At 37.7% G+C, this 17140-nt stretch overlaps 1 protein-coding gene across 1 annotated transcript in view; it reads left to right on the top strand.

Annotated features, from left to right (window-relative positions):
• The window catches only part of CDYL2 (chromodomain Y like 2), a 62857-nt gene that overhangs the window by 26564 nt on the left and 19153 nt on the right, over positions 1–17140 (top strand). The window contains exon 6 of the mRNA XM_085306475.1: positions 8945–9539. Coding sequence (XP_085162601.1) covers positions 8945–9539 — 595 coding nt within the window. The remainder of the gene's footprint in view (positions 1–8944; positions 9540–17140) is intronic.

Genomic DNA, 17140 nt, shown 5'->3' with positions numbered 1-17140 from the left:
TTAAAATTCACTTCTGCAATGATGCTTTCAAAAACCTTGGTAAGGAGTGTTGTACAACTGCTACTTATGCTGAGTAGTATCACCTTGTACTGTGATCTGCTGTACCCTCCTGCTATCTCTTCTCTTTTCCATAATGTAGGCTTTGTAAAGCCACCAAACTGCCCTTAGACAATTCCTCTCAGTTGTYACACTGCATGAAGCTGGTAGAGCCTTTCTGAACAGCTGAAGCTCATGCCAGCATTGAAATCATAGGTCCTCAGCACCTATGGAACCCCCCGAGTGAGGAACAGCTCCACAGCAACTAGGCTTTCATTGCTTTGTGCTCAAGTTTACCACTTTTCTTTAAAAAGGATAAGGAAATATTTTTCTACCTACCACACAAGAACACGTGGCTTATTTTATGACAGTAGTATGAGTAGCGTTTGTAAAGCAATGAGTCACTGAGCGGTAGTACAGCACAGGAGTTCAAATATTTATTTATACAGTGCTGTAGCTGAACCTTTGTATTTTTCTATGTGGAGTCTTAATTTCTGGCTAAGCTTTGGGATGGATGTAAGAGTGCCCAACTGAAGCCCTGGCCTTCAGCTGCATTTGAATAAAGCCCATATGGCGGGAAAAAAAATGTGAGTGAGCTTTACAACAGAACACTAAAATAAGCTAGACTTGAACATAGTAACAGCAGAACATCTTGCAAACGAACATAAAAGTAAGCAGACGGCATTAATTAATTCTAATGATCTCAGGTACAGCTTTTACATAAATTAGTAATAGTTTCCTGTATTTCTGGACATTGCAAAATATTCCCTGAGCATTTGCTTTATGGTTAGCAAAAAGTATCTTTAGTGATAGTCTTGCTATTTTTTAAAAAAACTGCTGCTTATATGTTTCTAGATCTGTTTAGAAACATGAGTATTTTTAACACATGCTAGTTTTACTGATAGAACTGTGATAGGTCCACACAAACACTGACTTGAGTCTCTTCAAGTTCTATTCCTGTTCCTATAAACTGCTTTTAAAGTAATAATAAAATACCTTGTGGTAACTATGATTAAATCCCAGGGTTTCCCACTTTGATTTTACTTGCTTCTAAGTAAACTGGGAATAACTGCTGACCTGCAGTGTTGTAAAGGAAGCATWGGCAGAATCAGGTCCTTACAAGGCTGGACTGAACAGTTCCTCTTTGATAAATGCACATCTTGCCCATTCACATTCTCTCAGATGGTAGAAAACTGGAGAATCCCATAGAACTCAGCAGAGAAACACTTGAGGATGTGGTCCACAGCGTTAGAAAGCTGAGAGCCATCTATGTACTCAAAACAGCCAGCTCTTTGTAGAGCTTAACAAAATATTTTGTCTCATTGACTTTTGATGTCTCATTCCCCTTTTAGTCATCTGTGTTTGTCACAAAAACAGACTTTATAAGAACAGTTCTGATTAAAGCAAATTTCATGCATGTCTCGATTTTCTTCTATTATCAGAGTATATTAAGTGTATTCTTAAGTCCCACATGTGACAGTAAATCGGAACTGCATTTATTTTTTCTTTTGTTGGTCTATATACCAGGAATATAGCTATTGTTTCTATATTTAAACCATGCACTGTAATACATAAAACTCATTCAGTGATATAGTAAAAATTACCAGCTATACTTTACTACTGAAATAGAACTAAGCATTTATCATCAAACTCAAATGTTCTGGATAGAATTCTAACAGATTCATTCTAAATTAAATTGTGCTAGCAAGTTTGTAGAGTATGTGATCAGAACTGACTAATTTTTAACACAACAGATATTAAGATTTTGGTATGCCCGGCTTCTTGTTTTCCTTTTCTTAAGAAATATGAGCACCAAAAAATAATGGTATATTAACTTACTGTACAAAAGAAAACAGTGCTTTGGTAAAGGAAATGCAACCATTCTGCTTTACAATAGATGGAAAGCCCCATGTTCTTTGGTCTTTAACATACGCCGTATGTGTTGAATAGTGTTTGCAATTGAAAGGAATTTGAACTATTTACTGAGGGACAGATCTGAAGAGGTCTTCTCTGCTACTGCATAGTAGTTCTTCTGGTGACAGTGGTGCATATTTGGACTGCAAAAGAAAAATACTGTTCTTACATATGAAGAACATTTTCAAGATAAACTTAACCTAGCCCCAAAGAACATCTCTCTTTTTTAAAGGACACTTTTCTTGGACCCTTGAAAATGGACTTGCTTTCTAAATGGAAACTTTCAGTATTGTTTATAAAATGATTATATTTAAGAATTACCAGCTCTTTGCTATGCAACCTATCAACAATAAACCTAAGGCAGAAATATGTTCTGTATCATTAACATACACAACAAGAAACAGTTTGTATAATATAATTGCCTGCAACAATAGGGATTATAAATGCTGCCCAGTAAGTCCCTTCTTGGTCCCTGTGTCATCATTTAATTTTCCTTTCCCAGCCCTTTCCCACAAAGCAGTATTGGCCTGTACAAAACCCCCTTCCTCCAGCACAAGATTCTTGTGTATAATATTATTCCTGTTTGCTTAAAAACCAGCAGTGAATCTGCACCATAGATTGTGTTGCACATACACACTTAAATATCCTAGTAAAAGAAAGTGATTTAGAATACATCCTTTAAGGTGGAGTGGGAGGGGAACATGGCTGTAACAGACTGGGAGACATGAGCGCCCTACGTTCTGACCAGGAGAAAGTTTCAGCAAACAAAATGAAAGAAGGCATACGCATGAAAACAGCTTCTGCTGGGAGAGTCAGCAACAGAGACAAATGACATCAAAGGGGAAAACACAGACCTTCTATGGATGTGAAGATGGGGAATCAGGGCAATTTTCAGAAGGAAAATGCAGAAAGAACTAGAAATGAGCAACTGAGAGGTGAGACCAGAAGTTCAGTTCTAGTGAGCCTAAATTCCAAATGAAGACGGAACTTCCAAGAAAAATGGCATAAGTCTACACAAGCTATGGTTGGCTGTTTTTCTGCAGGCTATGAGCCAGGATGTCATTTGATCTAACCCGGTAATAAAGACAAGCTCCTTCTGCCAGAAGACTCCTTCCACAGTGAGGAAATCACATTGCTTGTGAGAACACAGAGTTGGGCTTTTGTTTCGTTTTCTTTAATATAATGGGATGCCAAGGAAGATAGTTAACAGAGCTTGCTTATCCAGGAGAAACACTGAGTTCAAATAATACAATTTCAGGATTACAAAAGCTGCATTTTCAAGAATAATTTATAATTGCCTCATCAATACTGTAAAGCATAATTAGCTTGCAGTGCACTTCTGCCTTTCCATAAACCTGGAACATCAAATCACATAGCAGGAAGCCTCTATGATGCTACTGTCTACCAGGGCAGGGAGATCAAAGCTGCAGGCCGACACACTGGGAGCAACGGGAGTTTTTACAACATTCATTTGGTCTGTCTTAGGTCTTCATATGTATGTGCTGTAGGATGTGTATATTTAATATAATGGTTTGCAACATTATTTGATATCAGTCCCTTAAATGTTTTTTAGTGGAAACGCAGAACATTCAGAAATTCACTAGCAAGTTTAACACTTCTGCTGATTCTGAGAAGACTGCAGAAATTTAGAATTTCATATGCTTAAAAAGAGGAAAGAGAAGAAAAAGCAATATCTTCTTAAYATTAACAAGGTGTTCACCGGAAAGATGTCATTTGATTTTTTGTCTTTGAATGATTCAGACCAGGAGGTTTTCCCTTTCATTTTTATGACTAGCCTTTTCTCTTTTATTTTGTCCTTCCAGGTGTTACACAAACTTACTATTGGGGGGGTTTGTAGCTTACACACTGATTGGATCTACTCTACTTTTTTAACTATGGGTCAGACTTTGAAGACAAATCCAGCATTCATTCCACAATTATTTTTCTAACATGAAGAGTGACAGCTTTTGAAGATACGGTCCCATATATTTGCTACATCTGGAACAAATGCTTTGATAACCAGCTTTTGAGAAATTAAATACAAGAGAAACAAAAGTCACAAATGCAAGCAAGCAAGAGATATAAAATCAATGGAATAAATTACTTCTAAAAGAGGAGGTAACTGAAAAGAGGAAGTTAGGGCAATAATGAATTTTTAGAAGACAAACATGTTGAATCTGATCGCTTTTATCTCTCTCAGAAATCTTACTGCCTTCCTTTACTTGGCGCTTTCTTCAAATACCGTTCTACATCCCGCCCAACACCCTGAGGCACAACATGGGACAAAGATCTCCAATGACAAAAGCACACAGAACAGTACAAGTGCTGTAATTTATAGCAATGAAAAGCAATTTTTCTGGTGCATGCCATGAAATCAATCTACTGCTCCATACCGAGCACTAATAGAGACTATCTGAGCATCACAGAGTATAGTTTAAATCATTTACATACGAAATATATGCGGTCGAAGAAGTGCTGATGACCTGTGCTTATTACGGAAATCATTATGTAGATATGCCACCTTCCAAACCTTTCTGGAAGCTGGTGGATCTTCTGGAATGTGGTCTTTTGGGAACAAGAGAATTTTTATTTATGCTTTGTAGAGCTCATGCTCTGAACTGTGAGCCAAATATACTGTGTTCTGATTTACTATTATAACTATATAAATAATTCAATGGGAATTACCCTTTTTTAATCTGGCCTAGAATTTTTTTTTTTTGATAAGTTGATAATAACACTGCACCATTAAATGAGTGATTTTGACCCTGAATCTTCTGTGAAGTAGGAMAATATAGGTGTTGTACTCTGCACAAAAAGCACTTGATCTTAAGTTTGTTTATGAAGGTTCACATATTTGTACCATAATTGTTAGAGCTTTTTTTTAAGTTCATGCTAAGTTTAGTGAAATTTCAAGAGAAAGGATTTCRTATTTCATTTATGACTCTCACCCTAGTTTGCGTAGGTGAATATAGTGCTAGGTTTAAGACTACTTGAAAGCTAAACAGTGGTGCTGAAAATGCGTTTGCACAGATCCAACAGTCTTGTTCCATTTATTCTCCTTAAACGTATATGGTAACACATTAAAACCTCATTTCRTCCAGAATTAGTCAAGAAAGAGTGTAGAGTCCAGGCAAGTAATGATATATGTCACATTCTAGCACTCTCTTAACTGCAATATGCCATCAGTAAACTTCGTGGTCATTTCAGTTTTATTAAATTTAACTATTTACTGCTCCAAGTCAAACACAGTGAATTCAGGGTTGTGGCAGCCTGTGACTAGCAAGGGGCTAGTGAATGGAAGGGAAATGGGACAGACAGTACCAGGTGGGGGAATAACCCCAAATCTCTGCCTACGCTGAAGCATTTCACTGTAGGCACCGAGAGACCGCAGTGGCACTCTGAAGGGGATAAATAGCAGTGGAGGACTGGAAGCCCCGACAAAGCGAAGAGGCCATGTGGAGAGGTCAAGGATGTTTGATGCTACCCTCAAACACATTCAGCAATGAACAATGAGGCAGTAATGAGGATGAGGCAAATATCGAGGCAGGCTTTTTATGCGTCATTAGTCAAGCCAGTGAGTATGATGGCTGAACCAAAAAACTTGATGAAAACAAGTGACTTTGGATCAACCTAAAATGTTGTCATTTTCTCCCCAGCAAAACAATAAACTGAGAATCGCTTTGATCTGAAACACAACAGTTTGTCTTGAATTTCTTTAAGCCCTCTTTAACCTTTTCATTTTAGTTTTGTTTAGTTAAATTTGATGAGAAACATTAATAGTTTTGTTCTGAAAATGCTGAAACAAAATGCTTAGTCCTTCCCAAATATATTTGCTGAGTATTTTTTCTGAAACCATTTATTAAATTTGACCCAATTTCATAAATACTTTTATTCTCCCTGATGACGTGTCGTGTTGAACTGGTTAATCACATTCTCCGTTGCTGGTATTTTGTTTCCCAGGAACAAAGAACTCTCATGTTTTCTTCCTTTATCCTGTTAATTGAGATCTGTAGTCCCTCATCAGCTAAATACTTAAGTGTTTTCCCATATTAAAAAATGCTTTCCAAGTAACCTCTTCCTTTCACTTTCCCTCCTTGCAGTAAAGCATAAATATGAAATTGAATATATAGTTACATATATATATATATAAAACTATATATAGTTAAATCTAAAATGAGTGAAAAGAACTTAGGTTGAAAATATGTTTTGTATCTAATTTGGAAACTTTTTTGTACTTCCTGAGGTTCTTCCTTCACTGAGCAAATACTGGTAGAATACAGTGGATGTAATGCATCAAAATAAAGAGAGGTTTTCTCCCAGGTAGCATCATGCTGACACAGAGCCTGTTTTAAGTCCAAATTCCTGAGTTAGAAGGAGAGGATGGATGCATGTATTGAATAGCTAGTATGGGCAGAAGGGTGCTAGACCGGATTCTCTACAGTATTGCTAGCTGCGGTCTGCTAAGCATAGCAACGTAATTTTTTTCCCGGGGATATATGCATTTTTCGTTCCTTGGTATACTGAGTTGCAGTAATTAAAGTAACAAATCCAGAGACAACCACAGGGCACTACAGAGTTCCACRGTATGATATATGGTCTTCTGGCTACTCTCAGATATGAGGATGAGAAGTATTTTAAAGCCAGGGATAATTTGGACATCTGCTCACTATAATTCAACAAGATCATAATAAGTCTATTAGTTTAACAATTGGAAACCACACATCCCAAATGAGGACAAAAAAATGATAGTTCTTTTTTTGTGGCTACTTTCCTCTTTTCAGGCGAATGATCTCAAACTTGCCTAGATTAAGCTTCAGTTAATTATTTTGCCACACTGAGCAATCCTGAAGGGGCCTGTGCCAAATTCAGAGGACGGAAGATGATTCCTTGCTTTGCTTCTGCAGTGGTTCTGCAGAGATGTTTGATAAGGCAGAGCACAGGATGGAGCTGTTTGGGAAGCTGCAGTCAAGTGCCCTGGAGATGGAGAAAAGCTGTCCACTCTGACTCAGACACAGATATCTGAGGACAGTTTTCACGTAAATGAATTCAGACAGAAGTATATAGTGTTTAGCTGCTAATGACATTAGACTCCTTTGGGGACCCACCAGGATTTCTATGAATGTATGGTTCCGGTCAGCGGGCAGACAGAATTAATCCATTGGTTTGGTCTAACAGGGGACCTAAAAAGAACAGTTACTTACGCTGCTGTAATTGCTGTTCTTCAAGGTTAAATTCTCYGTACAGAGTCTTCTGTTGTTCTTTACACGAGACAATTTTTCTTTGAAGACCAATGAAAACTATTACATTAGCTATCCACTTATTATTTTTCTAAATTAACAATCGTGCTTTTGATTAACAATAATGATTTTTTTTTCATTATTGGCAGCTTTATCCCTCAGAAGCCACACTTTCAAAATATATAAAAAAAAATAAAAATCAGAAAATAGAACTTGGAGAGACTACAAAAGGTTTTCTAATCATACCCCGTGTCCCAGCAATGACTATTCTGGGCAGATTCCAGCACTAGATCTTTCCTAGAAGATGTTTGTCTAACCTGCTCTAAAATGCCTCAGTAGCCTCCCAAAGTTATCCGCTCTAGCACCTAACTATCCCTACCAGAACAGAGTTTTTCCTAATGATTGATCTAAATTTCACTTGCTGCAATTTAAACCCGTGACTTTTTTTAGAATCCACAGGGAACAGTTTTACTTCTTTCTTATTTGCCTCTACCTTTAACCTGAAGACATCATTGTTTCCCCTCTTCTCTAAAGCAAACAACTTAAATCTCTTCAAGTTTTACTCACAGTCAATATAGATCGCTGATTATGCTTGGGTTTTCATATGCACTCTGGCTCTATTTGAGAACCTGCCAGTGCTGCGATAGCACGAAGATTTCTTCAGTAGTGCCACAGTCTGATTTCCACAATAGCATGATCCTGTTAATTCACATTCAGTCTGCAGTCCAATGTAGTCCCCTTATCCCTCTGCACAGACGTGCTCCTTAAACTGCTATTCCCTATCACGGGTTCATGAAATTCATTATTTCTGCGTAAGGATTTTGCTTTTATGCTTTTGATTTGCATTCTTTTTTGAAAAATGTGCACTCTCAAATTTCAGTGTATTCACTCAAACATTGCATTCACAGAAAATACGAATTTTTATAAGCTATGAAGTAGTGAAATCCATGTAAGCTATTAAGATTTTTGGAGTAAAAGGTTGTAGCATGATTTGAAATAATTGATTCTCTGCTCAAGACAGCTTCAAGACATGAAATAGTACAGGGACATTTATGAGGACACAATTAATGCATGTGTGAATTCAGGAGAATGTTCACTAACTGGCAATATACCAAAACATACTTTATTTAGCCCTTTCAAACAAAAGGTAGCTGAGGAATTAACAATAAAGGCCTCATTTTACACACAGATTTTCAAAGAAATCATGTTTTTATTACTGTTCTTAAGGCTCTCATTGCTTCACAGTGTGGCTACTGCAGGTTCACAGATCGGATTTGATCAGGTGTTTTATGTTTTTGTCTAATATTTTTAGAAGTGGAAATGGCTTTCCTGTCAAAATACCACTGGGGCTACTGCATACCTCTTATGCACTGCCAGATCTATTCATGGGCATTCCTTGTCAAACAGAAACATGTAATTGTGATTCCTAAGCATTGTGTTAGGCAGTTTATACTGAAGCCAATTAGGCTCTCATCAGCAGCCAGCATGGTCTCTATAGATCCAATGAGAATATAAAGTTGGACTGCATCCTATGAAATCAAGGTAAATTTTAATCTGTAAACTAGAGTGCTAAATTTTGCCTAGCCTGGGTAGGCTTTCAGTRTCATAGTCATTTCGTATTTTACGCACTGCAATTTAGGAGCTGAATCTCATGACCGCTAAGGCATCTTTACATCATCAAAGACGCTTTTGTGGCTGCAAATGACAAAACTATTTTTCTTTCTAATATGATATATTCTTTTTTTTTTTCCTGTTAGGTTGAGAGGATTGTGGACAAAAGGAAGAACAAGAAGGGCAAATGGGAATATCTCATCAGATGGAAAGGCTATGGCAGTAACGAAGACACCTGGGAACCTGAGCATCATCTACTGCATTGTGAAGAATTTATTGATGAGTTCAACGGACTACATGTTACTCGAGAAAAGCGATCAAGACATGGGAAACAGGCTGGCACTCCAAAATTTTTACGGGAAAGTCGAGGGTCATCTGTTGAGAAAATGTCACACAGAYCTTCTGAATCTGGGAAGTCTAAAGGGTCAACACATAAAAGGAAGAGAATTAATCCGTCTCTTCAAAAACAGAAAAGAGGATACACAGCAAAGCCAGCATCTGCTACTGACAGGGCTGCTAAAACTGTGACTTACAGAACTACTCCCAGCGGTTTACAGATCATGCCACTGAAAAAGCCACATAACGGTCTGCAGAATGGAGATGGCAGTCATGAAAAAGATTCTAGACATTTTGGGAATGGCTCACAACAGCAAAACACGGATTTAAATGATCATGAAGGAGAACACAATTTGCCAAGCGTTCTGGAAGTTAGTAACGATTCGCCTGTTGTGAATGGAATTGGTATGTGATTTAAACAACTACAACTTTTTTTTTTGGGGGGGGGGGGTGTTAATTGCAGCAACTGCAAACAAAAAGCCCACTTATGGAAACATCACTGTCATGCTACACCAGTAATATGGGGAGAAGTGCATTAAAAATTTCACATTCTTTCCCCATAAATTACACCACTATTCTACCAGTTGGCTTCTCCGTTTCCCACCGAGTGACATGAAGCAGTGTGGGCTTTGGTACGTGCCTTTGCTGTATAAAGTTCTCGTGGGGAAATAATGACAAGACTTGGAGTAGGAATGACACTTGAGGTATGTACAGTGCTGAGACTTGGTTTCTGTGTATCACCAAGTAACAAATCACTTCTCAGTTATGTGTGCCTAGACCCAATGGTCTAGAAAGATCAGAATGATTTTAGAAACAGAGTTAGTACCCCTCTTGCTAAAGTATCCCAGCAAGTTTGTCTGAGTAACTTTCAAATTCTTCTGTATTACCRTTAGTCATATTCAGGAACAGTTACTCAGAAGTTCCAGGTCCTCATCTCTGACAGTGACRGGATACATCCGAAGCCACAAGACACGCTTTATTGGAAGTTCTAAAAAGCCTCGCAGTGAACGACACAACTTGCTTATAGGAGAAATTTCTTTCTAATCCGCATAGTTACTGACTGGCTTCTTTCCCAGTGAACAAAGGTTTATGTTCTCTATAAAATCCTATGCAGTTTAATGCAACTAAGTAGCTTCTCATTATCTATATGAGTTCAATCCTTTTATTTTTTTTTATCCTACTGATCTTACAGCCTTGACGACGCTTTGTGGCAGTAATTTCCAGGACTTAACAATTTGTTGCACGGTTTATTTGATCAATTTTTCTTTTTTAAAAAATTTTTCTGACTTTACTGTCATCAGTTAAGCTCTTTTCTTCCTATGAAAGGATGAAGAGGGAGATGCACTGGGCAATCTGCAGGCAGCCCCAACCTTTTCAGCCTTCCTATCACATTGAAGTCTTTCCACATTCCTGATGGTTTTCAGTATTCTCTTAGGCTTTTGGTTTTTTGGAGGTGTTTTTAAAAAAAATTTTAAATACCTTTTAAAGACAGCATGAACTATTCCCAATGAGTTCCCATCACTTACTGATGYAGTGGTGATACAATCTTTTGGGTATTATTTTTTCTGCATAAAGATTTTCATTGAACAACACACAGTTGCTCTTGGTTATTTTTCCTCACTGGYTACAGTTAATTTAGAACACAGCTATATGTACGATTCTTTTCATTACGCATTTAATTGCTTTACTGTTACCAATTCACCTTTTTGTTATGACTCAGTGGAGATCTTCAAAATCTTTCCTAGTTTTTACTCTACTTATTTTGTATTCTCTTCAAATTTTCCTATCATACTTCTCACTTCTTTTCCCAGTTCATTAATACATACATTAAATAAACTAATCCTTGTGCAGGTCCTTGGGGCAGCCAACTACTAATCATTTGACAAGATGAAAAGTAACCATTTGTTCCTATTATTTATTTTTATTAGCCACTTTCTGTAGCCCATGATAGTACTCATTTCCTTAACAGCTTCTTGTGAACTGCCCTGCCAAAAATTTTTCAAAAGTCAACATAAATTATATCATCCAGCCTTCCATTTTCCACTGTACAGGAGACTTAAAAAATACTACTTGATTTGGGAAGCAAAACTGTCYTTGCCTAGTCTTATCAGTTACATCCTATAAATTGCTGGGATAAAAGGACCTTTCAATCCAGGCATCAAATACCTTAATAAAGACTCCAAATTCAGCAAAATACATGGTCAGCTTTGAAGGTATAAGTAACCCAGATGATGTCAATGATGCTACCCTACACTTAAAATTGTGACTGCAGACTTCTGCATTTTGGTTACTTTGTGCCCACATGAGCCTGTTTAAAAAGTTAGTTGCTTCTTTAAAAAGACTTGCATATCAAATTGCAGATGTGTATAAAGTTATTTTTGTTTGTTTTCTTATTCTAGTAAGATTTTTTAATCATGTATGTTATTCTTCAGGGAGCTTCTAGTATAAAATGCATCTTTTTAAATACATTTATTCCCAAATTTTAAAGTCTTCTTTTAATAAAAAACAAAAGCGCTACAAAGAACCGTAAGGTAAACGAGCCTTTCATTTGTCCTCATAGGAACTAATGAACGGTATCTACCAGCTCTGTTTGCATACCCTCTGTGAGAGCACTATTTCGGGAGAAGGCCGCTTTGCCTAAGCGGCCAGGCGCTCTGCCATGGATAGAGGGCTTCTGGCCCAACAGTTGATGATTCAACTCCTTTGAAACATCTATTTATTACGGTTTTCCATTCTTCAAATCCTTCACTACTGCTCTGTACTTTGCCCTCCATCTGCCCTTGCACTATGGCCTCCCTGTGGGCAAAAGCAAGGGATCTTTGAATTGCTACACGGTTTTCCCCTGAAAAATCCGTACTCAGCAGCACGACCGAGGTCGGAAGTCCCTTCACTCTTGCTTTGTGACACCCAACACATCTATAGTGGAGAAACGTATAAAGAAGACAGATGAAGCTTCCAAAATAAGAGAAAACAGGAACTAGTGAGACGAGAGCAAAATAAAAATAATAGCTTTTTTTTAAATATCACCTTTTAGGCTTGAGAGAAGTCGTATTTCTTGATACAAGGTTTTGCATCATTTGAAGAGACTACTGTCAAATCAAAGAAGCTTGCATTACTGTTCACCACCTCCAATAGTGAATTTACTGAACTCCCTCAGTATTCACACTCGCAGAGAAGTAACACAGAAGATCACTTACTCCTTTGAAACAGGATAGATGTCATACTAAAATTGCTCTAGAATTTTACAAATTACAAATGAAGAAAGTTTCGGAGAAAAATGCGAATTGGTTCAAGAACAGAAGTTTTGTTCCAAACATCTTGGGTTTTAAAACTTTCTCCAAATCTGAGCCAAGGTCCCAAGACTCTGTCCCCTGAGATGTGGAGCTCTGGAGCTCTGTGGCAGCCTGCTTGGCAGGACTCCCATGTTCAGCTTTGAGGCAGCCAGCTCTGCCAGAGGTTTTGGGCTGTCTGCCACGGAGTCTGGAATCCGAAAGCCCGGCATGCCCCACCACTGCTCACACGGCTTCCAGGCGCTATACAGAGAACAAAGACAGAGCCTGGAGGACTAGGTTTTGCTCCCAGCATCTGTGTCTCTGGGGCAGCCCCATGCAGAATCCTCTGAAGCAGACATTTGTGTCAGTTTTAAGCTTGCCATGTGAAGCCCAAATGAAGGTCAGYTTCATTTCACAGCAAGGTGTAGGGGCATGCAGAAAATGTATATATCAATTTTAAGTCAGTCTTGCAGAAGCAAAGCCTAGACTTGGAAAACTCAAAAATTCCCTAACATTTAAAAACCCAGCTTTAGGCCCAGCTCTGCTACCAGTATTGGCCTACAGATAAAGGCCKCTATAAACTATCAATCTGAAGCAGTTGTCTTGCATATTATAAAAATGTTTAACTACCAGTGTATTGAACCAAGCAATGTAATTACTAACCTGTATACTGAGTAGATCTGYAAGCAATCAAAAATACCTATTTTATTTGTCTATAGTATGCCCTCTGCACTGGCAGTTCTGTTGAAATAAATAATACCTATTTGCAAGCCAGTTTTTGATGGCTTCTTGAACTGACTTCCACCCGTCTGTGCTTGGTTTTGTATACGCATCCACTTGGTAAAGTGTTTCCTGCTGAACCTAAAGATAAAACTTTCACCAATAAGCCATTTGCCCCCCAAAAACTAGCATATATATGCAGATGTAGATACAAAATTATAAATGCAGCCTGGTGGAAGCCTGGAACTTTGACTTGGTAAAGTTGGGATGGACCTTTCTTAGCAAGACCTCCTCCCTACCATCTACACTTCCCTTCTAAGGAGAGCACCGTCATCTTTACTGACAGTCTGCAAACTGGAAAATGTGGAAAACCACTGCATCAGAACATCCAGGCTCCCAGGATGTCTCAGTAGCACTCCTTCTGATGGCATTTGGGGTCTTCTGTTATCACACTGCTACTTCTCTCAGAACACTGTAATCGCGAGTGATTTGTCAAATTTCTTGACAGCATCAAAAACATCCCCTTTTAACTTTCTCTTTTCCTTTTCTGCATTGTTCTATTTCTGTACTATACGCTGAAGAATTTTTGCTTGTCATGTATCACTAACCACTRTCCTTCTCCACTACAAAAACCTTTTTAGTCTCATGGTGCCTTTATTTGAAGTATTCTCTATCAACTTAGTCACTGTTTCCTTTGGGGTTTTTTTTAGCTTGTTCTGTTTTATTTACTCTGGAGCAATACTGGCAGTAAAATACAACCAAAAATGCTTGCTTTCTCAGTTTGGAAAGAAACTCATTGCTTTTAGATATCTTACAGATGCTCCCTTTGCTGTAGAAGTCAAAAATTATTAGTAAATTATCAACAGCACACTGTTTTTAAATATGTACAGTATTAACCATTACCCACAAGAAAGACAGAAAGGAGACAGAGAAGGGCTGTTGGGAGGACTGGGGAATGCCAGGCTGTTTTACCAGGACCGTGGTTTATTTCACCTAGAAAAATTAGAGCCGTAGCTCCACGATCCTTTACATTCAGCATAAAAGCATGCTGCTAACAAAAGCAATGGTCCAGCCCTCCTTCCCTCAACATCCTTGTCATTATTCCCATCCCTCCTCTGCACTGGTTTTAGTATTCTTGAGGCTACAAGGTGAACTGGAGCAGGGACCTGATCTGYTTGAAAATTAACCAGGGCTTTGCAGGGTGAGTTTCCAGCCAGAACAGTTCATCCAGCCAGTTCCCRGTGTGCCTACCTCAGCACTAGTGCCAGCACAAAGATCCCTAAGTAGAGTGGCAGCATGGAGACTGCTGCATTAAACTGACTGTGGAATTGTGGCAAAACTCTAAGAAAAGATACGTCTGAAAATAATGGTGGCTTGAGGTATCRTCTCTTCTAGGGGACAGGAAAACTCACAGGAGATGGGGAGATCTGAGCCCTCTAAATTGAGTTATCCAAGGCTCATTTTCTCTCTTTTCTCTCCTACTCTTTATTTGTCTCATCTTTTTAGACTATAAATTGCTTGTGTGTTTTCCATAATGCCTAGCATCATGGAGCCCCAGACCCAATCTGCAATCTCTAGGCACTTTATAGTATCAATAGCAGCAACAATAAYGTCATTATATTTTGCCACATTTAAAGGAAACAGTGGAGTATTAGAGAAGGTACAGGGACAGGCAACTGAAATGATGAAGGGGATTACAAGAGGAGAAAGACTAAAAGACTCTTCAGTTTGGAGAAAAGGAGAAAGAGGGGGAATGTGATCAACATTTACAAAATCATCATGGCTTCAGATAAAGTAAATGCATAACTGTTGTTTACTAAATCCCTCAATAGCAAAACGAGGGGCCACTCACTGAAACAAGTACAACGTCAGATAAAAGCACAGATGAAAGAAAATTCTTCTCTGTGTAGTGGCTACTGAACTTCTCGAACTCATACCACAGGAGGCTGTGGAGACAAGATAGTATCAACAGGCTCAAAAATGGATTAGAGAAATCCATGAAAAGGTCCATGAACAAATGCTAAAGGAAATAAGGAAGATAAATTTTCCCATATCCCTATACAAGACTTATGGATAATACTAGGGGAAAGGACTACGGAAAGTGGCCAAACTTGGGCTTTCTCCTTAAATAATATCCCTTATCGCTGTTCTTGGAGGAGTACTAGATGGACTACTGGTCTTGCAATATTGTTAAAAAATATTAAAATCTGCTTTAAATATCAGTATGTTTTTAGATACCTTCACAAGTTCTACTGTGGAGTAAATACTAGGTAATAATTAAATTAATCTCACACTAGAGGAAGGAATATTTTCTTTTTTGTGACATCCTTAATCTACTTCACATGCAGTATAGATTGTTTTGCAGATGCCTTTTTTTTTCCTATGTCACAGTCATTTTTCATCCAGACATATTAAGGYACTATTCCCCTTGTGTGCATTAAGCGGGTACTAACTATGAACCCTCGAGCAAAGACAATCTGGATGCGTTAGYGGCTCCAGAGCAAACCCTCAGCAGCTCCATCACATCCACACAAAAGAAGTGGTGAATTGGCCTGGTTTCACTTGAGTGTTATCTTTGGATTTTGATGATCATTTTCTCCAGTTTATCAGATCACACAGGATTACAGGGACCCACTGAGTACACAAAACAACAATTTACTCACTAGATGCTGTCCCTCTCAATCATCCATTCTTAGAAATCATGTTGTTCCATTCATGTTTCTCTTATATTTAATATACACCTTTCCCTGGTTACATTTCTGTCAGCTTGTGGGCAGACACTTGAAATACTATCATAAGATCTGCAGTCCCTTTTGTCATATATTTAACTTACAAACTAATACATTACTAGAATAAAAAAAGAATGCAACAAACAATTAAAATAAARTTATGAATATGAGGGTTTCGGTTGAGCTGGATTATCTGTGAGAATTAATCTACCACCCTATTACCGTCTGTATTTGAAATGGATGTGGCTTAATCTTCAACACTAGCTAGATTACCGCTTACAGTTAGTCTGACACTCCTTCCATTTATTTGTGCACCTGATTTTACAAGTTGTTTAGACTTTTTGAGGGGATTTATTTCTTCACCTCTTTAGTGGTCAAGAAACATAGAAAGGACTAAGTAATTTAAAGTGCAGTATTCTGTTTGCTTCAATCTAATAATGAATTTGCTTTAGCATATTATTCTCAATCCTATTAATTTTGCATTAGCAATTTCACAAGTTGATTTTTGTTTATGAAGAATACATGTGAAAATACAYGTGGTAACAAAAACTTATAAAAAAAGAAGGCATTTACTGTAAGAAAATAAATTGTAATTTATAAATTTCAAGCATTTGCTGATTTCTACACTTGTAGACAATTCTTGTCAAGAAAACAAMTTTCAAATTCTGTTGGCATCAAATACTTTTTTCAAACTGATGAACTAACACAATTTGTCAGTGTTTTCATTCTTTGGCATCAGTTAGATGCCTGATTTATTATTAGAAAGGTAATATTCTAGATCGGATCTTTTAATTTAACTATGAAGAGAGTTTTATCAAGTGCTTGAAATCGCAGACATTTTAGCAATGTKTATCTGTCTGTAGATGTATGTGCACACATATGCATACACATTACATGATGAGGCCAGATGATATATCAGTAAAATACCATTAAGCATTCAGTATGTATTTTTAACTAAACATACTTTAACTGCAGTATATACACAGGCATTTCACTTGCTGTGGACAGTTCCCCAGGCCATAGTCAGTTGAGAACTAACCAGACAGTTAAGTTACCTACATAAACACCACGCAAATTTAAAYATACATTCTATGAAACAAAGATAACTGGTTTTGGTTTAGAGAGTAATCTGCTAAGAGTTTACCATTCAAATCTACGCCAGCAGAGCATTTTTAACTGGATGGTGGTCAGTTAAGCTATAAAATTTAAATCTATGTTCTAATATTCAAGTCATCTCCCCTGTAAAATTTCACAGCTATTTTTATCCTTTCTTAAATACGGAATA

The sequence above is a fragment of the Rhea americana genome, unplaced genomic scaffold, assembly GCF_003343005.1.
Source record: "Rhea americana isolate MKP2758 unplaced genomic scaffold, rheAme1 scaffold_24, whole genome shotgun sequence".
Taxonomy (NCBI): Eukaryota; Metazoa; Chordata; class Aves; order Rheiformes; family Rheidae; genus Rhea; species Rhea americana.
Note: the sequence above shows the minus strand (reverse complement) of the source record. Positions and strands in the feature narration are given on the sequence as shown.